A 25,189-nucleotide genomic window follows, 5' to 3' on the forward strand; every position below is an offset into this window, starting at 1 on the left:
CCTACTACAACATGGATGCACTTTGTAATCATTATGCTAAGATAATGCTAAGTGAAATAGGCCAGACACCAAGGGCCACATGTTGTGTAATTCCAATGATATGTATGGTCCAGATTAGGCAAATCTATAGAGGCAGAAAATAAGGCCTCATGTTATATAATTCCAGTTGTATGTATGGCCCAGATTAGGCAAATCTATATAGGCAGAAAAGAGACCAGGAGTTGCTAGAGGCTTGCAAGGAGGAAGGAATGGGGAGAGACTGCTAATGGGTATGAGGTTTCTTTTTTGGGGTAATGAATGATCTGGAATTGGACAGTGGTGATGATTGCCCAATCTTGTGAATGAAATAAAAACTACTGAATTATATACTTTAAAATGTGAGTTTCATGGTATGTGAATTATATAGCAAAAGAAAAAGAGAACAAGTATATTCCCATTATTATCTTATATATCTAAGAAATGCTTACCCATAGAGATTTGAGTAAGACTCCCTTTGCCAATAACATTTCTATTGTCCTACTGTTTGTTGTAAGTCTCACACAAAACTAAGTCACCTCCTCCCTTTTCTTCTGAGAATCTAAAGTCAAGAGTAAAGTCTCATAATGTACCAGAATAAAACATCTGGCTTTGGTCATATAAGGAATATAAATAAATTCTAGAGAAGGAAAAGTGGAATGGCAGGGTCTTTATTGAATGAGGATAGATCATTCTGCAGCCTGGAAAGGGGAAGGCCAATGGGGATGTGAAAAAACTTACAAAATCATTAAGAGATCTTGAGTAAGGCAAAATGAAATCCTGGAATACTTGAAAGAGAAGATATCAAAGATTCAGATATGCAAATTGGGACATGAAAAATAAAGTAACAAGGTCACAAAACAGGCAGTGATTTAAGAACGATCATTATCTCCTAAGAGATGGTATGGGCAATAAAAAATAGGAAATGGTCCTGTAATAGATTATATGATCAAAATGAGTTATTACTAATAGGAGTTTTTCTTTCTTTGTCTTTAAAATTAAAAAAAAATATTAATTGTGGCAAAATACAGTAAAATTACATACAATAAAATAACCATAAAAATTATGATCCTAACCATTTTTAAGTGTACAGTTCATTAGTATTAAGCATATTCATATTGTTGTGCAACCAATCTCCAGAACTTTTTCATTTTGCAAAACAGAAACTCTATACCCATTAAACAACAATTAACTGAACATTAACTGAAACTCTGTACCCATTAAACAATAATTCCCCATTTCTCCCTCTCCCCAGTACATGGCAACCACCATTCTATTTTCCATTTCTTTGAATCTGATTATGCTAGATACCACATATAAGTGAATTCATACAGTATTTATCTTTTGTGATTGGCTTATTTCACTTAATATAAAGTCCTCAAGTTTCATCCATGATGTAGCATGTGTCAGAACTTCCTTCCATTTTAAGCCTGAATAATATTCCATTATATGTATATAGTACGTTGTGTTTATCTATTTATCTGTTGATGGACATTTGGTTTACTTGTTTCTCTTTACCTGAGAGGTGGACCCAATCACTAAGATTGACATCTAGAGGATTAACCTATCTTCTTTTCTTTTTAGGTTTATTTATTCTGAGAGAGACAGAGAGTGAGAGTGAGAGAGACAGAGAGAGAGAGAGAGAGAGAGAGAGAGAGAGAGAGAATGAATTACCGTGTGTGCATGCACATGAGTTGGGGAGGGGCACAGAGAAAGAACCCCAAGCAAGCTCCATGCTGTCAGCACAGAGTCTGACACGGGGCTCAATCTCATGAGCTGTGAGATAATGACCCGAGCCGAAGTCAAGAGTCAGACACTTAAACTACTGAGCCACACAGGCACCCTCCCTGTTTTTTAAATATCTATCTTCTCTTAATAAGGTGCTTGGTATTACTATCAGAGACAGAAACACTGTCAGAATTGGGACTCAAATTGTGGCTGAAGAAGTTATGCCAGAGGAGTTTGAATTCAGGAGCCCAGGCCATAAGATTAAGACACATAAGCCAGATACTGAGAGCATCAAAGTAAAGGCCGTAGTGGTAATTTAGGGATTGAACATACGAGGATGTCTAAAACCAGATCATTCTGAGGAAGAGTCAATAAAGAAATAAATTGAGAGAGAGAATCAAGCAAGGTCAGAGAGTGCACAAAATAAGCAGAAATCCCAGTGAGTGAGGGATTGGTATCAGAGAGATGCAGGCTAATGTACATGTCTAAGACTGAGGTCTAGGATTCTGGCAGGCAGTGGGCCACCAGAAAGGAATAGACTCTGAATAGTCACTGGCTGCTCACCCCCCCACCCCCAACCCTCTGAACCAGAGCATGCTGACCTGATAAAGGGGGAGAATAGAAACAGATAGACCAGGCCCTAGAAATTTATACTAAATTTAGAGGTAACTCCCAATATCCAAAAGGGCGTGGCTACTTTGATATCCATCCCTGCTGGTGTATCTTTAGGGGTTAGATTTGGTGAGGCTGCACGGATATCTATGTAGCAGGGATTCTTGGGGTCTAGAGAGTGTTAATTATGTTCTGAAGGTTGTAGTGGGGCCTGCTATAAAATGAATTTAGTACTAATTTAGAACACTTATTTTCATGTGCCTAGGGCCAAAGTATGCCCAGATTCTGGGAGTGGCACTAAACTGATAGTTGGGAGTTAAGGGGGGCTGGTTGCAAAAAGAAGAGTTTAGAGTTTAGAAGACAGTTCTTTGTAATTGTAGGACATTGATCTAATATGAAATTTCTCAAGATGGGAAATAATTTCTCAAGGAGTTACATAAACAATATTACCAGTCTTTTTTTCTTTTCTATTTTTCTTCTTTTAAAGAGTTCAGAGGAAGGGCGCCTGGGTGGCTCAGTCGGTTAAGCATCCGACTTTGGCTCAGGTCATGATCTCACGGTCTGTGAGTTCAAGCCCCGCGTCGGGCTCTGTGCTGACAGCTCAGAGCCTGGTGCCCATTTCGGATTCTGTGTCTCCCTCTCTCTCTGCCTCTCCCCTGTTCATGCTCTGTCTCTCTCTGTCTCAAAAATAAATAAACGTTAAAAAAAATTAAAAAAAAAAGAGTTCAGAGGAAAATCAATGAAGATAGCAATCTTTCTGGGGCAAAATATTTAGCATTACAAGTTTAAAATGTAAATTTTATATATGAATTCAATAAGGAATACATTTAAACCTTGCATTGCCACATAATCATCTATTTTGTGGAAAACAATAAAAATGATACACTTTTCCAATATGTGTCCATTAAAACCAAAAGGTTAAGTTTTACTTCTTCCTTTATTGACAACTTTGGATGCATTTTTAGGTTTTGGTTCCCAAAGGGCATTTGTCGGGGCACCTGGGTGGCTCAGTTGGTTAAGCGTCCAACTTTGTCTCAGGTCATGATCTCATGATTTGTGAGACTAAGCCCTGCATCAGGCTCTTTACTGTCAACACAGAGCCTGCTTCGGATCCTCTGTCCCCACCTCTCTCTGCCCCTCCCCCGCTTGCCTGCACTCTCTTTCTCACACTCTCTCTCTTGCTCTGTCTGTCAAAAATAAATAAACACCAAAGGACATTTTTCACAAATCTTGAAGCTGCATCTCGGTCCAGCTTGCCAGCCTTCCTCTTCTCTGCTATTTTCTTGACTCTGTTCATGTACAGTCTAGGTACAGATGTGTAGGAAAAAACAACATGTTTCTATAAAATTATATTCACGGATAAGCTTCTAAAATTTGCCAGTTCTTCTGTGCTGAGGCATGTTTTCTAGCAAACAAAATACACTAATAAATCTAACAGGGCAGAAAGGCAGTGGGGGACAGCTGCAGCCACAGCATCCAGGAGTGACAATGATTAATTCCTAAATCTGCTCAGTCAGATAGAAACAAAGGTCAGTGTGCATAGATTACAATCCTGAGCCTCACCTCCTCCCAACACACACACACACACACACACACACACACACACACACACACACATGAAAGAATAGCATCTTTCACCACTGAAATGGTAGAATTCAAAATGCCTGAAAAACGTTTACCATCTGACACACCCCCCTTCCCAAAAAGCAAGCTTTTTAGTGGGATGAAGATGGAATAAGGCATAGAATAGGATAAAAAACTGATTAATATCATGATACTTTCTAATCTTGTTAGCACCCAAATTATGTGAAATTTTGATGCTCAGCTACATTTATGAAAGCAAAGGAAACCAGAAAACTTAATAAATCTTGATGCAGTAATCTGGGCAAAGTAAGAAAGGCTATTATGGTGAAGCAGTTGAACACAGGTGGACATTTGATATTATGTAAAGAAGATATTTGGGAGCTGACACTATCCTCATGTTCAACAACCCTCTGAATATATGACTACTACCTATTCATGATTCTTATAATTGTAGATCCCTGACAGGTTGAACATTTCTGTTTTTGTTTAATAATCTTGGGTTAGGAAAGGCATTTTTAAGTGTACAAATTATAAATATTTAGTTCAATTATCACAAAGGATATATCTATGTAACTATCACCAGCATTAAGAAAGAAAACATCACATCGAGGGATGCAGAAGGGCATTATATCATAATCAAGGGGTCTATAGACCAAGAAGACCTAACAATTGTAAACATTTATGTGCCAAATGTGAAAGCACCCATATATATAAATCAATTAATCACAAACATAAAGACACTCATCGATAGTAATACCATAATAGTAGGAGACTTCAACACCCCACTCACAACAATGGACAGATCATCTAATCAAAAAATCAAAAAGGAAACAATGGCTTTGAATGACACACTGGACCATTCAGAACATTTCATCCTAAAGCAGCAGAACATACATTCTTCTCCAATGCACATGGAACGTTCTCCAGAATAGACCATATATTGGGACAGAAATCAGCCCCAAGTAATTACATAAAGATCGAGATCATACCGTGCATATTTTCAGACCACAACATTATGAAACTTGAAATCAACCACAAGAAAAAATTTGGAAAGGTAACAAATACTTGGAGACTGAAGAACACCCTACTAAGGAATGAATGGGCTAGCAAGCAGTTAAAGAGGAAATTAAAAAGTATATGGAAGTCAGTAAAAATGATAGCACCACAACCCAAAACTTCTGGGATGCAGCAAAGACAGTCATAAGAGGAAAGTATATAGCAATCCAGGCCTTCCTAAAGAAGGAAGAAAGATCTCAGATACACAACCTAACCTTACACCTTAAGGAGCTGGAAGAAGAACAGCAATTAAAACCCCAAACCAGCAGAAGACAGGAAATAATAAAGATTAGAGCAGAAATTAATACTATTGAAACAACAACAACAACAAAACCCAGTAAAACAGATCAATGAAACCAGAAGCTGGTTCTTTGAAAGAATTAACAAAATTCACAAACCACTAGCCAGTCTGATCAAGAAGAAAAAGGAAAGGACCCAAATAAGTAAAATCAAGAATGAAAGAGGAGAGATCACAACCAACACAACAGAAATAAAAACAATAATAAGAGAATATTACGAGCAATTATATGTCAATAAAATGGGCAATCTGGAAGAAATGGACAAATTCCTAGAAAAATATACACTACCAAAACTGAAACAGGAAGAAATAAAAAATCTGAACAGACCCATAACCAGTAAGGAAATCGAATTAGTAATCAAAAACTTGCCAAAATACAAGAGTCCAGGGCCAGATGGCTTTCTAGGGGAATTCTACCAAACATTTAAGGAAGAATTAACACCTATTCTCTTGAAACTGTTCCAAAAAATAGAAATGGAAGGAAAACTTCCAAATTCTTTCTATGAAGCCAGCATTACCTTGATTCCAAAACCAGACAGAGACCCCACTAAAAAGGAGAACTATAGACCAATTTCCCTGATGAACATGGATGCAAAAATCCTCAACAAGATATTAGCCAACTGGATCCAACAATACATTAAAAAAATTATTCACCATAACCAAGTGGGATTTACACCTGGGATGCAGGGCTGGTTGAATATCTGCAAAAACAATTAACGTGATTCATCACATCAATAAAAGAAAGGACAAGAACCATATGATCCTCTCAATAGAGGCAGAGAAAGCATTTGACAAAATACAGCATCATAAAAACCCTCAAGAAAGTAGGGACAGAAGGAGCATACCTCGACATCATAAAAGCCATATATGAACGACCCAACACTAATATCATCCTCAATGGGGAAAAACTGAGAGCTTTCCCCCTAAGGTCAGGAACAAGACAGGGATGTCCACTCCCACCACTGTTATTCAACACAGTATTGGAAGTCTTAGCCTCTGCAATCAGACAACACAAAGAAATAAAAGGCATCCAAATTGGCCAGGAGGAGGTCAAATTTTCACTCTTCGCAGATGACATGATACTCCATATGGAAAACCCAAAAGATTCCACCAAAAAGCTGCCAGAACTGATTCATGAATTCAGAAAAGTTGCAGGATATAAAATCAATGCACAGATATCGATTGCTTTCCTATACGCCAACAATGAAGTGACAGAAAGAGAAATCAAGGAACCGATCCCATTTACAGTTGCACCAAAAACCACAAAATACCTAGGAATAAATCTAACCAAAGAGGTGAAAAGTCTATACACTGAAAACTATAGAAAGGTTATGAAAGAAATTGAAGAAGACTCAAAGAAATGGAAAAAGATTCCATGCTCCTGGATAGGAAGAAAAAATATTGTTAAAATGTCAATACTACCCAAAGCAATCTACATATTCAATGCAATCCCTATCAAAGTAACACCAGCATTCTTCACAGAGCTAGAACAAATAATCCTAAAATTTGTATGGAACCAGAAAAGACCCCGAATAGCCAAAGCAATCTTGAAAAAGAAAACCAAAGCAGGAGGCATTACAATCCCAGACTTCAACCAGCTATACTACAAAGCTGTAATCATCAAGACAATATGGTACTGGAACAAGAACAGACACTCAGATCCATGGAATAGAACAGAGAACCCAGAAATGGACCCACAAACGTATGGCCAACTAATCTTTGACAAAGCAGGAAAGAATATCCAATGGAATAAAGACAGTCTCTTCAGCAAGTGATACTGGGAAAACTGGACAGTGACATGCAGAAGAATGAACCTGGACCACTTTCTTACACCATACACAAAAATAAACTCAAAATGGATGAAAGACCTCAATGTAAGACAGGAAGCCATCAAAATCCTCGAGGGGAAAGCAGGCAAAAACCTCTTTGATCTTGCCTGCAGCAACTTCTTATTCAACACGTCTCCAGAGGCAAGGGAAACAAAAGCAAAAATGAACTACTGGGACCTCATCAAAATAAAAAGCTTCTGCACAGCAAAGGAAACAATCAGCAAAACTAAAAGGTGACCGACAGAATGGGAGAAGATATTTGCAAATGACATATCAAATAAAGGGTTAGTATCCAAAATCTATAAAGAACTTATCAAACTCAACACCCAAAAAACAAATAATCCAGTGAAGAAATGGGCAAAAGACATGAATAGACACTTTTCCAAAGAAGACCTCCAGATGGCCAACCAACACATGAAAAAATGCTCAACATCACGCATCATCAGGGAAATACAAATCAAAACCACAATGAGATACCACCTTATACCTGTCAGAATGGCTAACATTAACAACTCAGGCAACAATAGATGTTGGTGAGGATGCAGAGAAAGAGGATCTCTTTTGCATTGTGGTGGCAATGCAAGCTGGTGCAGCCACTCTGGAAAACAGTATGGAGGTTCCTCAAAAAACTAAAAATAGAACTACCTTATGACCCAGCAATTGCACTACTAGGCATTTATCCACAGGATACAGGTGTGCTGTTTTGAAGGGATACATGTACCTCATGTTTACAGCAGCACTATCAACAATAGCTAAAGTATGGAAAGAGCTCAAATGTCCATCGATGGATGAATGGATAAAGAAGATATATATATGTGTATATATATATATACACACATATATATATGTATATATATATATACACATATATATGTGTGTATGTATATATATGTATATGTATGTGTGTATATATATATATATATATATATATATACATATATATATACACACACACACATACATACATACATACATACATACATACAATGGAGTATTACTCGGCAATCAGAATGAAATCTGGCCATTTGCAACTACATGGATGGAACTGGAGGGTATTATGCTAAGTGAAATTAGTCAGAGAAAGACAAAAATCATATGACTTCACTCATATGAGGACTTTAAGAGACAAAACAGATGAACATAAGGGAAGGGAAACAAAAATAATATAAAAACAGGGAGGGGGACAAAACAGAAGAGACTCATAAATATGGAAAACAAATTGAGGGTTACTGGAGGGGTTGTGGGAGGGGGGATGGGCTAAAAGGGTAAGGGGAATTAAGGAATCTACTCCTGAAATAATTGTTTCACTATATGCTAACTAATTTGGATGTAAGTTTTAAAGCATAAAAAATTAAATTAAAAAGAAAGAAAGAAAACATTACACCATCTCAAAATCTCCACTCACAATCATTATTCTTTTTCCCTAAAGGCAAACCACTATCTTGACTTTCAACACTATACTTTAGTTATGCTTGGTTTTGAATTTTATAGATGATCCATATAGCACATGCTCCTTTGTGGATGGCTTTTAAATTTGATGTTTGTGAGATTCTTCTGGAACTTGTCATTTTCGTTGCTGTATAGTATTCCATTGCAAGAATATACCAAGATTTATTTATTCTTTCTACTACTGAAAGACATTTGGGGTGATTACAAATAATATTACTGTGAATATTCTTTATACAACTCTTGGTACAAACGTGCTTACAATTCTCCTGGGTATAATTTAGAAGTGGATTTGCTGGCTCATAAGATATATGTGTTGTTAATTTTAAAGATAAGTCAAATTATTTTCCAGAGTGGTTGTACAAATTTGTACCAATGAGAATTTCATAGCTTCATATCCTTAACATTTTAAATTTAAAATTTTAAGCCATTTATTGTAAATCTCATAGTTTTTTTTTAAATGTTTTTTAATGTTTATTTATTTTTGAGACAGGGAGAGACAGCATGAATGGGGGAGGGTCAGAGAGAGAGGGAGACACAGAATCCGAAACAGGCTCCAGGCTCTGAGCTGTCAGCACAGAGCCCGACGCGGGGCTCGAACTCACGGACCGCGAGATCATGACCTGAGCTGAAGTCGGACGCTTAACCGACTGAGCCACCCAGGCACCCCGTAAATCTCATAGTTTTAATTTGCTTTTTCTCAGCCCTAAGCAACCACTCATCTACTTTCTGTCTCTATAGATTTATCTATTATGGACATTTCATATTTGGAACTATACAATTTATAGTCTTTTGTGATTGTCTTCTTTCACTTAACATAATGGTTTCAAGGTTGGTCCATGTTGTAGTATGAATCAGGGTTTCCTTTTTTTTTTTTAATTGTTGAATAACATTTCATTACATGGATATAGCATTTCATTAATCCATTCATCAGTTGAGGGACATTTGGATTGTTTCTGCTTTTGGCCTATTATGAATGCTGCTGTGAACATCCATGTACAAGTTTTTGTGTGAACATATGTTTTCATTTTCTTGAGTATGTACTTAAGCATCTAATTCCTTGCTCATATTGTAATTCTGCATTTAACATTTGGAGGAACTGCCAAATTATTTTCTGTATCAGTTGCACCATTTTACATTCCCACCAGCAGTATATGAGGTTCCAATTTCTCCACTTCCTTGCAAACAGTTGTTTTTCCTCTGCCTTTTAAAATTCTAGCCATGTTAGGGGGGCATTAAGTGATATCTCATTGTGGTTTTGATTTGCATTTCTCTCACGGCTAATGATATCAAACATCTTTTTATGTCCCTATTCACCATTTATAGATCTTCTTTGGAGAAAACACTATTCAAATTCTTTGCTCATTTTAAAACTGGTTATTTGTCTTTGTATTATTGACTTGTAAGCATTCTTTATATATTCTAGATACAAGTCCCTTATAAGAACTATGATTTGAAAATATTTTCTCCCATTCTGTGAGTTATTTTAGTTTTCTTAATTGTGTTTTGAAGCACATAATTTTTAATTTGGATGACATTGAATGTATTTTTCTTTTGCTGCTTGTGTTTTTAGCACCATTTACTGATGTCTTCTTGATAAAAAGAAATTTTTATTTTATATTTTGACTATTAGCAATAGTGCCATAAAGTCTTTTTTTTTTAAATTTTTTTAATGTTTATTTATTTTTGAGAGAAAGAGAGAGAGCGTGCAGGAGTAGGGGAGGGACAGAGAGAGACAGGGAGACACAGAATCTGAAGCTGGCTCCAGGCTCTGAGCTGTCAGCACAGAGCCCAATGCAGGGCTCGAACTCATGAACCATGAGATCATGACCTGAGCCAAAGTCAGATGCTTAATCAACTGACCCACCCGGGTGCCCCGGTGCCATAAAAAAATCTTAAGCAACTGACCTTTGCATTTACAGTAAACCTATCTATTCTCACCACAATGTCCATGATATAAAAGTGAGAATTTTTTCTAGAAACTATTAAAAAATAGTGCTGTCTCTGTTGATAAACTGGTATGTATCTTCCTTTCAGATGTTTCATTTTTTTAGGAAACTCAAAGATAATTTTTAAAACTTTTATTGAAGAAAAATAAACATAAAGTGTATATAAGTATAAAATTCAGTGTATTTTTGAAAACGGACACACCTGTGTAACCAGCATCAGGTTAAGAAATGAGCAAGCACTACCAGTGTTCCAGAAGGCTTCCTCTTGCTCCCTTCTCATCATCTCCCTCAACCTCCAGGGTAACTATGATCTGGACTTCTAATATCATAGATTAAATTTGTATCATTTTGTACTTCATATAAGTAGAACCATGAAGAGTCTAATCTTTGTGCCTGGTTTCTTTTGCTTGACATTATTTCTCTGAGTCATCTGTATTGTTGCATGTAGTTATAGATTGTTTATTCTTATGGTTGGATAGTGGGCAATCATTAAATATACCATGATGTGTTTAGACACTAAACTATTGATGGGCAGTTAAGGAGTTTATAGTTTGGGCCTATCAGAAATAGTTCTGTCCAGAAAATTCTAGAACATGTATTTCAGTGAATATATGTATGCAATTTTTGCTAGAATTGCTGTGACTTAGGGTATGAATATGTTGTTTCGTAGATTCTGTTTTTTGAAATGATTATTACATTGTATACTCCCACAACAATGCATGAGAATTCCAGATGTTCCCCATCCTTCCCAACACTTGGTTTTGTCTTTTTTTTTTTTTAATTGTAGACATTCTAGTGACTATGCAGTATTATCTCACTGTGGCTGTACTTTGCATTTCCCTGATGACCAATGAAGTCGAACACTTGTTCACTTGTTTATTGGCTATCTGGATATATTTTTTAATAAAGTGGCTGTTCATACCTTTTGCTCATTAAAAACAATTGTGTTCTCTGTGCCTTTCCTATCTGTTTGTAGTCCTTTATTCTGGATAAAAATCCTTTGATGACATATGCATTGTAAATATATTCTCCATTCTACGGCTTGCTTTTTCCTCTCTTGGTGATGTTTTTTAGTGAACAGAAGATATTCTTAACATTTACATAGAACAATTTAACAATCTTTCCTTTTATGAATAGTGCTTTTGTATTCTATTTAAGACATTTTTCCGTCCTAAGTTTATGAAGATATTCTCCTATATTATTTTTCTGAAGTTCATTGTTTGACTTTTGCATTTTGATCTATAGTCCACCAGCAGATGATTTTACTGAGGTTAGATTCAAGTTGCATTTTCCCCCCCATATGGACAGCCAACTGACTCAGCACCATTTATTAAAACGTTCCCATACACACTTGGCCCTTTCTGGATTCTCTCTATTCTGCTCCGTTGGGTCTGTCTTACCCCAAAAGCATACTTAGCATGTATTAATTACTAGCTTTTTAATAAATCTTAATATCCCAAAGTGGAAATCCTCTCACCTTGTCCATTTTTTTTTCCAGACTATTTTTGGCCCTTTGAATCTCCATGTATATTTGAGAATCAGCTTATTGAGTTTCACCAGAAAAGGAAAAAGTTGGATATTTATTGTAATTATAATGAATCCATATATCAATCTGGGGAGAAATTATATCTACACAATATTGAGTCTTCTATTCTATAAGCATTATATATCTTTTATTTATTTAGAACTTCTTTAACTTCTCTCAAAAATGTATTATTACTTTATATGTAGAGATACTGCATATCTTTTCCTAGTGTGTTAATAGAGTTCAATCAGAGAATAGAATCAGTAGGTGATATGTCACAGGCAATTGGCTTATGCCATTTTGAGGGCTACTTAAGCTGTCTTAAACTCCACTTCTAGCTATTTCTGTTCTTGAATTAAAGTACCCAAGGAACATGACTTTATTTAAGGGAGTGCTACAGGCACCTTTTCAAGTGTCTATTCTCAATAAAAGGTCTATTCTCAATAAAACAGCCAGTTTTCCTGTTAAAAGTAAGTCAGGTCATATCATGTCATTCCTCAGTTCCAAATCTCACAATGGCTCCCTGTAACACTTGGAGTAATGCCCAAGTCATTACATTGACCTACAAAACCTTACATGAGTTGGCCCCTGTTACCTCTCAGACCTCATCTTTTCCTACTCTTTGCTTCATTTACTCAGCTCCAGCCACAATGGCCTCCTTGCTTTTCCCTGAACACTAGGTATGCTCCATCCTCATGACCTTTGCATATTCTTTTCCCTCTGCATGGAATGGTCTTCACCTCATGCCTTGCTTCTTATGCCTTTCAAATTCATACTCAAATGTTACCTTCTCAGTGAGTCCTTCCCTGACCAAACTCTAAAATAGCAGCTACCACCCTGATATTCCCCATTCACTTTCCCTGTTTTACTTTTCTTTCCTGCACTTGTCATGAACATTCCATATATTTGACAGTTCACTTTACTATTTTGTTTATTGCCTGCTCACTTTTGTAGCAAAGCAAGGTCTACAAGGGAAGGGATTTTTTGGCTACTCGAGAAGGCTTTCTAAAAATACAGCACTCTGTTGCCAATAGGGCATCAAAAGCAGACAGATTTTAATGGTATGAGAAGACAAAAAGGATAGTTTAGAATGAGACCCCACAACAAGAAGCAATGGGAAACTGAGGCTCTGGATGTAATTCCTTGGGCTTCTGTGGGAAACAAACACCATGAAAGAGAAAAGGACGATGGAAAGCAATTGCTTACTTGTGACATAATTTTATGTAGAATTGCTACTGTATTAAAGTTAAAGGATGGAAACATCCATCTTCTAAGAACTTACCTTTATTGTCATAGTCTATATTCTAGCCCATTTAATTTGATCATTCAGGAAACATGGAGTATAGTCCAGGCACAATGGAGATACAGAGATGAATAAGATGTGGTCTTAAACTCAAGGAGCTCATTATCTGCTAAGAAAGATAGTGCTCTTCTTCCAATCCAGGAAGCTGTGATGGGTCAATAATGTGTTTAACTCCACAATGGGTGCACAAAGCAGGAGTGTGTCAACTTCATCTAGGGGTCACAGTGATTTAGGACTGACTACAGGATGGACAAACAGCGTCAGAGGGCTGTGTAGAAAATAATCTTACCCATTAACCCTGATCCTCATTAACTTATGCTGAATCACCCCTATTTCATCTTCCAGCCTGTACCTAATAAAATCGCATCTCTGTTTATAATCCTAGATCTTGCCACCTTATTTCTGTTCCTCACCTCTTTTTCAGCACCATTCCTGCATGCCAGTGGCTTTTGATTTCATGATATACCATTTACTTTTGGCTCTATGCTCAATTTTTTGGAAGTGATGGCAGACACCTTTTTTCCCCCCAACCGTGAACCTTAGCTTTCTTTTTGGATAAGTTCTTGCAATATCTACTCCTGTCTCTGCCTCACTTCACTCCTTGGCCCTGCAAACCTCTCCCCAAATCAGCTATATGGGTGGCATTTATTCTAGGCCTGACTGGCTCTTCCTTCTTGGCCAGTAACCATCAAACTAAGGATTGTAGAGAAGATACCAGAAATCTTTGTAGGGCACAGTATCAGTGCAAATTTTCTCATAGCCAACAAGATCAGTATTGTTTTCCTTTCTTCCCTGTCACCTTCCCTTCAGCTCCAATTACTCAAGCCACAAAGAGGGCAGACTTGAAACAATCAATATGAAAAGAGCATAGCTATGCCTGCAGCAAGGCATTCTTTTTTTGAAAAGCTATTTTAAAAAAAGTCCCAGGATGTATTTTTTGGACTTGTTCATGTTTTTCCACCTAGGTAATACATTTGAAGCTCCCAGGAACACTTAAATTACATTTTACACAGAATCCTGAGCACAGTAGGTGTTCAGCTCAGCAAATATTTACTGAAGTAACATCTCCACCCAGACAAAGACCAGGACTGTTATGACTCACTATAAAAGTGGGGAATCCCCCAGATTCAGATTCCTCTCCTTTCATGGCAGCCTCCTGTCTGTTCAAGCTTCCATATGGGCTCTGCATCATCCTCACAGGAGTTGGGGGCATGGGAACCAGCACAAACGCAACATGAAGCTCTGACTAGAGCTTTTGCCATGAATAATGAAGTACTCTGTCTCTGAGCCTCTTATGTCTTTTGCTAGCATCTATAAGATAGTAACAGGTTAACTTGTTAACCTCCAAGTAGAGCAAAAGCTCATCCCTACACAATTCTTATTCTTCAAATTTCTTGATTTCCCAGGAAATAAAATGCAAGATATTCAGGATTATTGGGCAAATGACACTTTCAATTCTGAGAAATAACAATAGGTAAATAACAACTAATATCTATACTCCTTATTGCAAGTGACAGTGAGATAAGCTCTTGGAATAAAAGTCCTTTAATTGAACAAGTTTAGCTTCACACAGAATTTCTGACATTGTCCTTATTTTCTGCATTACATAAGAGGCATGAGGAGATCCTCTGGACCTGAAATATCTACTTTGCTCCAAGTTAAGTGATTCTGGTCCTTATTGAACTACAAGAGGAATCTAGAAAAAAAAGAATGTATTCTCTCATAATAGTCATTCATATCTAGCACAGTTATCATATGGGTTTTAGGTCACCTAGCAGAGCCCTTTGAAGGACACCAGATATGGTGTACTTTTTTCCTTCATGAGAACCTTCTCAGAAAAAATAAGAATGTTTGTAGACTACATTTTGAAATAGCTGTATCAGGGGCGCCTGGGTGGCGCAGTCGGTTAAGCGTCCGACTTCAGCCAGGTCACGATCTCGCGGTCCGTGAGTTCGAGCCCCGCGTCAGGCTCTGGGCTGATGGCTCCGAGCCTGGAGCCTGTTTCCGATTCTGTGTCTCCCTCTCTCTCTGCCCCTCCCCTGTTCATGCTCTGTCTCTCTCTGTCCCAAAAATAAATAAAAACGTTAAAAAAAAATTAAAAAAAAAAAGAAATAGCTGTATCAAATACAACTGCCATGTAATAAACTGTACATAATTAAGGTACAGGATTTGGTAAGTTTTGATATATGTATATATCAGTGAAATACTTACCACAATCCAGGTAATGAACATATCCATCATCCCCCAAAGTTTCTACATGTCCCTTTGTAGTTCCTCCTTCCTGCTCATCGGTGCCACCTCCCACCCATCTGCAGGTAACCACTCATCTGATTTCTGTCACCACAGATTAATTAACAACAGGTCGGTTTAATTTTCTAGAATTTTTTATAATTCAATTATATGGTATGCAACTTTTTTTTTTTGCCTGGCTTCTTTTCCTCAGAATAATTATTTTGAGATTCATTCATGCTGTCCCAAGTATCAGTAATTCGTTTTGTTTTTTTTTTTTTTACTGGATAAAACCATTTTATGAACTGAGCAACTACTTGACCTAGTCAGTTTTTAAAAATTGTAGCCATTGTAATAAGTGTGCAGTGGCATTTAATTGTGGTTTAAATTTGCTTTTCCCTAATGACTAAATGGTGTTGACAATCTCTTTTCATATGCGTATTTGCCATTCATGTGTACTCTTTTTTGAAGTGTCTCTTCAAATTTTTCACTCATTTGAAAAACTGGATTATTGTTTTCTTATTATTGAATTCTCAGTAACCTGGATATAAGTTTTTATTAGATACATGATTTGCAAATATTTTCTTTCAGTCTGTTTCTTTCTCTCGTTTTCTTAAGATTTTCTTTAGAAGAGGGTTTAAATTTTTATTGTCCAATTTATCAATGTTTTCTTTTATGGTTTATGCTCTTAGTGTTATATCTATAAAATCTTTGCTTATTCCAAAGTCACAACATTTTTCTTATATTTTCTTAGACAAGTTTTACAGTTTTAGGTTTGATAGATCTATGATCCATTTTGAGTTAATTTCTGAATGTGGTGCAAGATATAGATCAGTTCATTTTTGCATGTGGATATCCAATTGTGCCAGGGCCATTTTTTGAAAAGATTGTCCCTTCTCTACTGACTTGCTTTTGTACCTTTGTTGAAAAGCTGTTTCCCTTATATATGTAGGTTATTTCTGAATGCTATTCTGTTTTATTGATATATATGTCTATTTCTATCTAGTACCAAACTACCTTCATTACTATAGATTTATAATAAGTCTTAAAATCAGGTGTCCTCCAACTTTATTCTTTTATTTATTCTTTTTTTTTTCTTTCCAAGATTTCATTTAAATTTAAATTAGCTAACATATACTGTAATATTGGTTTCAGGAGTAGAATTTATTCTATTTTATAAAGTTGTTTTGGCTATTCTATGTCCTCCATATTTCTGCATTAATTTTAGAACTAGCTTGTCAATTTATACAAAAAAATGCCAGCTAGGGTTGTGACTGTAATTGGGCTTAGTCTATAGATCAATTAAGAGAGAATTAACAATATTGAATCTTTCAACCCATGAGCATGGTATTTCTCCATTTATTTAAGATTTAATTTCTCTTAGCAGTTTTATAGTTTTCAGCATGTAAGTATTTCACATTATTTCTTAGATTAGCAATGTTTTGTAGTTTTCAGTATACAAGTATTACACATTGTTAGATTTATCCCTAAAGATTTCTTATTTTTGGTGCTATTATAAACGGCATTGCATTTATTTTCACTTCTCAATTTTCTGGTTTTAGTATTTAGAAATACAGTTGATTTTTATACCTTGATCTTGTAAACTGCAACCTTGCTAAACTCATTTATTAGTTCTAGTAGTTCTTTAAAGAATAGATTCTATTGAATTTTTTACATACACAACCAGGTAACTTCTATTTATTTTTCTTAATCTTAATTACACTGGCTAAAATCTCCATTGTTGAACAAAAGTTGTGAGAGTGGACATCTCGCTTTGTTTCTGATCTTAATGGGAAAACAATCAGTCTTTTACCATTAAAAAATGGTGTTAGCTATAGGTTTTTCATAGATGTACTTTGTTAGGTTGAAGTTCTCTTTTATTCCTGGTTTGTTGAGACTTTATCAGGAAAGTATGTTAAATCTTTTTCAAAATGCCTTTTCTCTGTCTAGAAAGATAATCATTGTTTTATGTTGGTCAATATGGTGAATTTTATTGATTGATCTTTGGATGTTAAATCAACCTTGTATTCCTGAGATAAATCTCACTTTGTCATGATGTATTATCCTTTTGATATTTCACTGGACTCAATTTGCCAAAATTTTGTTTAGAATTTTGGATCTATGGTCATGAGGAGTATTAACTTATAGGGCTTTTTTTCCTCTAATGTCTTTATTAGGTTTTGATATCAGGGTAATGCTGTCCTCATAGAATGAGTTGGGAATGGTCCATTATTTTCAGTATTTCAGAAGATTTTCTGTAAAGCTGATAACATTTCTTCAACAATACAGGCACAGATTAGCTGGGTGCCTCTGGCTCAGGATCTCTCACAAGGATGCAGTCACTGGGCCAGCCATTGCTGCAGTCCTCCAAGGTTCAAGTTGGGTAAAATAAGCTTACAAGCTTATTGCTATTAGCAGGCCTCAGAAGATTTGTTTTCAAGTTTATTAACATGGCTGTTAGTGAGCCTCAGTCATTGCTGGGTTCAGACTAGAAATATCAGTGCCTTGCCATGTGGGCCTCTCCATAGGGCAGCTCACACAACAAGACAGGTGGCCTCCCTCAGAGTGAGCAAGTGAAAGGGTGAGAGAGATCCAAGAAGGAAGCCACAGTCTTTTGGTAACCTTATCCTAAAAGTGATATCACATTAATAAGCGCATCAGTAAGTCCAGCCCATATTCAGTGAGAGGGGATTTCACAAGAGTGTGACTATCAGGAAGCAGAAATCATTGCAGAACATGTTAGAGACTCCCTACAATAGTTGTTCTCACCATTACATTATCTTCCTAATATTAGGTGATGTCACCTCTACCTTCCTTATTTGGGTAATATCTTCTTTTTTTCCCTCTGATCATTTGAATTAGCGGTTTGGTCAATTTTATTGATTTCCATAAAGAGTTTTGGTTTCATGCTGTTTTCTGATTTGTTTTGTTTTCTATTTCATCAATTTCCACTTTCATTTTTATTATTTCCTTTCTTCTACTTATAATAGGTTTCATTTGCTCTTTTTTGTTGTTTCATAAAGTAGATCTTTCTTCTTTTCCAATATGGAGTTTAGTGCTATAATTTTCCCATAAGTACTGCTTTAATGGCATCCAACAAATGTTGATATGTTGGTATTTACATTTTCACTCAGTTGAAAATACTTTCTAGTTTCTCTTTTGATTTCTTCTTGGACCATGAGTTACTTTAAAGTGCTCTATTTAGTTCCCAAATATTTCAAAATTTTCTAGAGTTCTTTCTGTTATGGATTTCTAATTCAATTCTATTGTAGTCAGAGAACATACTCTGTATGAACTGAATCCTTTTAAATTTAATAAGACTTTTTCTATGGCCTAGAATATGATCTATCTTGGTAAATGTACCATGTGTACTTGAAAAGAATGTGTATTCTGCTGCAGTTGGATGTAGGATTACATAAATGTCAATTAGGTCAAGTTGGTTGATAGTGTTGTCCAAGACTTCTATATCTTTACTGATTTTCTCTTGTAGACTACATTTTAAAATTTTACCAAAAATGTAATATCTGCAACTGAACTTGACCATTACCATTATATTTATTAACATATTTAAAAAATATTTTTCTTCCTCTGGCACTACACACATACACACAATCACAAATTTAGAGGCCACAAAACTGAAATGAAATGAAGCATCTAACTGTGATGCTGTACCTTTGAACAAATTTTATTATTGAAGAAAGCACTTTAAAACTGGGTTATTTTATCTTTCCTTGTCTGAACTTGTAAGCTACTTAATTGCAAAATGTGTTTTATTCACAGTGCCTCTTAATATTTTATTCTTTATCCCAAGTCATGCTCCCACTGCAAACAAGACAGCAGCAAAATCTTTAATGGAATGAAAGAAATATATGTGTTTCTACTATAACACTGTTTACAAGTGTTCCTATTTTAACAGGATATATAAATGCTTTAAAAACCTTGCATTCTACAAAACTGTGCATAAAAATAATGGATTATGGGAAAAATTGTATGGGGTCATAGCAGTTGAAACATATTTAACTTTGCAACCAAAATAATAATAAAAATAATAATTATCCAATTAAAATACTAGTTACTCAGCAAATGTCCATTACCATTTGTACCAGGATTACAGTTGATTTTTGCAACCTGAAATCTACAAGATGTAGGTACTTGAGGGCATTCACCTCCAATAGGTAACATTGTCATCTAAATTAAAAATCTGTTCTGGATCTTTGCTTTCTTCAACAATCAATTATTTTTAAACACATAGGAAATATCTCTCTACTTCTCCATCTACTCCTCCAATTTTATCAGATAGCTTCATAACATAGGAAGTACACCAGTTCTTGAAGCCATTAAACTAGTTTCTTCGCTTAAGTCTTCCTTCTTTAATTGTAGGAAGGCTTGCCCCTATATGCTTTAAACCCTTAATGTTCTGGGGGAAAATAACATATGAACCAATGATATTATTTTCTAATTTGCCAATTGGTTACTAATTTGCACTGTAGAAATATGTTGCAGCTGAAAAGACTGTACTCTGTAATTCTCTAACTTTGAAATGCATGATTTTCCCAGACATTCTCCTGGCAGCAGCTACTATTGGGATTTAAATATCTGTCTTCCCAGGATCACTGAAAATATATTTTCTGAGCACCTACAATGTTCAGAGTCTGTTCTGAATGATGGACACAGTGGTGAGCATGACAAAGTCCCTGTATTCATAGACTGTATATTCTGGTGGGGGATACAGACAATAAACAGGCAAATCAATAAATACAGTAATATCAGAGAGTTATACTTGCTATGAAGAAAATAAAACAGGGTGATAATATATGGAATGAGACATTGGGGCTGGATGGCCATTCTGTAGACAGACCACTTTGAATAGAATGATCAGGGAAGAGGTGGTATTTGATCGCCTGGGTGGCTTAGTCGTTTAAGCATCTGACTTCGGCTCGGGTCATGAAATCATGGTTCATGGGTTTGAGCCCCACATTGGGCTCTGTGCTGACAGCTTGGAGCCTGTTTCAGTCTTTGTGTCTCCCTCTCTCTCTGCCCCTTCCCTGCTTGCACTCTCTCTCTCTTTCAAAAATGAATAAACACTAAAAATTTTCTAAAAAATATATAGAGAGGTGTCATTTGAGCCAAGGACTATAAGATGAGAAGGAACTAGTCACAGGAAGATCTGGAGAAAACTGTCAGGCAGTGGGGATATAAAGAAACAGTAAGTGAAAGGCCTTGAGAAGGGAGTAAGTTTAGTGTATTTGAGGAACAGAATGAAAAGTGTCTAGGGCAGCATTAGGGGCATACTCAGCTCAGAGTGCCACTAGTCACTGCCATACTCTGGTTGACACAGCAGGTCAAGTCACTGTTGTTTAACAATTCCATGTCCTGCATGCCTCAAATGGCCAGTGGTGCCCCAAAATGCCTCCTAGACAAATCCAACTGACTGACCCTCAGCCGAGAGCCAAACCCAAGCAATGGAGCGCATTTGATCACCACAAAGTGTCACACTGGAGTGGTGCCAAACAAGTTTGACCTCTCTGAGAGAGCTGTTGAAATCTGATGTGGGCTCCATCCAGAATTCAGCTGTGGGCCACGGAGAGAGAGCTGGAAAGGGCTTCTCAGGTGGCAGCCTGAGACAGTGGGGGCAGGATGAGAATAAAGAGTAATGATGTGGGAGAGATGGAGTGGGCCCCGAGGGAAGGATCGAATAGCAGTGAAGGCAGAATTTTGCAAGTCCCTTCAAAAACAGTCTTCATTTGGTTTTCTTTTGCCAGCCTTGGGAGTCCTGGACACTTACTCTGATGAGCCAGTGACTTTCTAACCAGCCGGAACTATCTAACAGAACAGCCAGGTAGTAGGGCTTCACTATTTTTTCAGAAACCTTATCCCACTTAGGCTGTTTTCAACTTTAGTTTGCCATATACAAAATAACTAATTTTATCAGAAGGATCATAATTTCCTTTATGAGGAGAGACTCTTCATTCTCCTCTTTGGATATCCTTGTCGTAGTTGCCACAATACTGGACTAGATCTTTCTCTTCAAGAGGAAATTATACTGCAAGGCCAGGACAATTTCAGGGGAACTTTTCAGATAGCTTAATGCCACAGTAGGAGATAAACTTTGCTGATACCACCTAGCAGCTCACAATGCCAAAATGATACCAACCCTCTGGGTTTCACGATTCAGGCTATGGGGGATGAGAAACTAGGTATGGGGCTGCTTACCTGTTATTCCTGCAGCGAATTGTGAAGCCAAGAAAGAAGACTATCAAAAGAAGTCCACAGCTGAGAAAGGTCCAAACAACACCCAAGAGAACAGGAGATAATGAGGAAATGGTCTTACTGCTATAATGGGAAGAGGTCTGAGAACAGAATAAAGAGAAGGTGTTAGGAATGAAGGCTCTTTTACAGACCAAACACAAACTGTCCCATCATCCCCAAAGCCAGGAAATACATGTCCTGCATAAGCATTTCCTCCTTCTGTTCCACCTCCCCCTCCTCCTCCTCCTCCTCATCACCACTACCACTGCACCACCACCACTAACAACAACAACAACAACAACAACAACAACAACAACATGTATATTGAACAGCCCTGATACCTCATGGCTGCTCACTTACAATTGTCCTGCAGAGATCATGAAGAGGACTCCGATCCAGCTCCTGGCCAGGAAAACTGTCACACAATTCGGAGCAGTTTATTTCAGGCTCCATGACATCACATGCCCCTTTTGGTGTGTGCTTATTCACAGTCTTGGTTATCTGCCGGTGGGTAACCAGCAGATCTTAGACTAAAACACAAAAACAATTCAAATCTTTTCTTCAGAGGCACCATTTTGGAGCTGGCTCTTGGCTCAGAATCTGGGATGAAAACAACCCATTCAGGTGGAAGTAAAAGGCTATTTCACTAGGCTCGTTCATCAGACACCTTCCAGGCTCTCTTTGTGCCCTGATGCCAGTGCATACCATGTGAGGCAAGAGTGGGCATCCTGGTAACCATTAGATTACACAAAGTGATGATTCTGGCTTGCCACCAGATGGCAGTCACTGCTCCAAGTACTCTCACACAGGTCCAGAAGGAAAGGAAGCCAATTAAACCTGTTAACAAACAAATATTTATGTATTACATATATAAAAACAAATATATAATACAAATTATAAATATATTATATGTTAATATATAATATATAAATGGTTTATTATAGAAGTTTAAGAATATTATTTTATACATTTTAATTATAGTTATATTTTTATTTTATATAGGTATTTTATCATGTATAACAAAGGTTTAGCATATATTTAAATAAATATATTTTTAAGCTTCTATAATAAAAACACTTCAAAAACAAAGACAAAGGTCATCTAACAATTTATAGATATAAAATTCTACAGTCTCTTTTCAGATCCTTTATTTGGCTCAGCACTATAATAACTTTAATTTAAACATGTGAGGCTCATCTTCCTTTTTTTCCCTACTAGGAAATCCCCTGCCCTTCCAAGATTTTTCCACGCAGCTGATGGCTTAAGCTGTGTCTGATCCTGAGTGGCAGTGGACTCAGGTGCCCCATGCTGTCTGCATGAAATGTCTTTCAGTCGCTGGAGTTCTTGTTCACTTAGTGAGTGGAGGAACATTCTATATCCAGGCAGCTGGGGTCTCAGAACAATACACAAGCCTTTTGCCAAGAGTTTTTTTTGTTCGTTTGTTTTCAAACTATTAGACTATGAGAAGTAGGAGAGTCTATTCAGGTAATAGGGAGAGAAACTGAGGAGTTGTAGGAATTCCCACAGAGTGAATCAGTGGCCAGAGGATGGTGTTATTTCTCTTAGAAGATGCCTGCAATATGAATACTGTGATCTGAAAAGAAGCTCAATTTACAGAACAAAAGCAGAAATGCAGGAAGGCTCAAATTAGCCTCAGAAGAAAAGGTAGACAAGTCCCTAATTCTTTAAAGCAATCTACCCCTTGATAGCGAAAACAGATTAGAAATTTTACCAGTGGGAATTTAAAAAAGGGTGCCACTTTTGCTTTGTGTTTCTGAAACAGCTTAGTACAGTTTTCTTTTATTGTGGAGGAAAATTGGAACAGGAAAAAAAATCAATTATTATTATTTCAATAGCCACTGAGTATAGGATTTGTATTTAAGCCAGAACAATGTGACAGGTGTAGAATGCCATCTTTGGATTCTGCATGCTTAGGCATGAACAATATAGCACCAGGTGCCGCCCATTCATTGGCCTCTCATATGTTCCTGAATTATTTACCAGGTTCATCACAATGAAATCCCAAGAGAACTAAAAGCTACTTCTCCTATCAAGACATTTAAATTCTTGTACAGACTGTCAGTTTACTGAATGCAAAATTAAGAACTAAATATAAAAACATGGCTATTTGCATCATAATTTGGTTAAAATTTTATTGCTGAAAAAACTATTTATTTCCTTTTCCTCTTTTTAAAGTTAGACATACCCTATTGTGTCTTCTAGCATAGAGCAATATTGTAAGTCACAGGGAGGACTATATATCTGATGGACTGAAAGATTTATTTTTCACATATTGCCCTTTTAACAATACTGGCAAATAAACACATTTATATTTGAACCATTATTAAGTCTATGTTTGTGTATCCTACGTCTATAGAAGTACACATCAGCGTGTGTGTGTGTGTGTGTGTGTGTGTGTGTATAACCTCATTTGTTCTTACCACAACAGTGCCATGTGAGGTAAACACACCATACCTCATTTTTAAATAAGGAAATTGAAGAGTAAAGAACCTGCAGAGGCAGCACTTGAACACAGGAGTTTACATTTCAAGGTCAATGTCTACCTAGTGTATACCCTGCATGGGGCAAACTCTCTAAACAGGCCTCTCCCAAGAAGACACCAAATGGCCTGGTGAGTTTCTTCATGTTTAGTTCCCTGAGCTTCACTTCCAGAAGCTCCCTGGAGTATGGCACACAATAGTGTCTCTATGCCAGTAGTTCTCAACTGAAGCAATTTTGCACTTCCAGAGGATATCTGACAATGTCTGGAGACATTATGGTTGTCCAAACTGAGAAGACGGAACTACTGACATCTAGTAGGTAGAGGCCAGGGTTTCTGCTACACATCCCACAATTCATAATATAGTCCAAACGACAAAAAATTATCCTTCTCAAAATGCCAATAACGCTAAAGTTAAGAAACCCTGGTCAACATTGTGGATCCTAGAAGTGCTAACAATGTTAAGCTTATATCATCTTTGGGAGATTCTGTGAACATGACAGGGTAGTCCATCTAAATATAAATTTCCTAGGGGATAAATTCCCCTTTGGTTCCCTTGGACAGACTGAACTCACTGGCATGGAACTTTGAATGCTAGCCCCCCATTCAATCCATGGATATCCAGTGTAGGAACTTTATATACCATGATACTGGGCTCTGTCACGGGGCAAGCATTCAACTCCAATGTTAGCACACATTCAGAGATTCACACATGAGGAGCTGGTGAAACAGTGAATGGCTTAGTCACTGAGAGGAGAGTTGAATGATTTCAAAAACAGTTGAGTGGGAAACTGGGTGGGGAATAGTGTGTCAAACAGGGTAATGGTGAGTGACTTGACAAGACAGATACAGGATCTAAGGCACAA

At 36.9% G+C, this 25,189-nt stretch overlaps 1 protein-coding gene across 1 annotated transcript in view; it reads right to left on the reverse strand.

Moving 5' to 3' along the window:
- GPR156 (G protein-coupled receptor 156) overlaps positions 1-22,658 on the reverse strand; it is a 70,803-nt gene extending 48,145 nt beyond the window's left edge. The window contains exons 1-2 of the mRNA XM_043594262.1: positions 22,184-22,658; positions 21,788-21,924 (exon numbers count right to left, since the gene is read on the reverse strand). Coding sequence (XP_043450197.1) covers positions 21,788-21,924; positions 22,184-22,276 — 230 coding nt within the window. The 5' untranslated portion in view covers positions 22,277-22,658. The remainder of the gene's footprint in view (positions 1-21,787; positions 21,925-22,183) is intronic.
- Between the last annotated feature and the right edge of the window lie 2,531 nt (positions 22,659-25,189).

Source organism: Prionailurus bengalensis, chromosome C2 (assembly GCF_016509475.1).
Source record: "Prionailurus bengalensis isolate Pbe53 chromosome C2, Fcat_Pben_1.1_paternal_pri, whole genome shotgun sequence".
Taxonomy (NCBI): domain Eukaryota; kingdom Metazoa; phylum Chordata; class Mammalia; order Carnivora; family Felidae; genus Prionailurus; species Prionailurus bengalensis.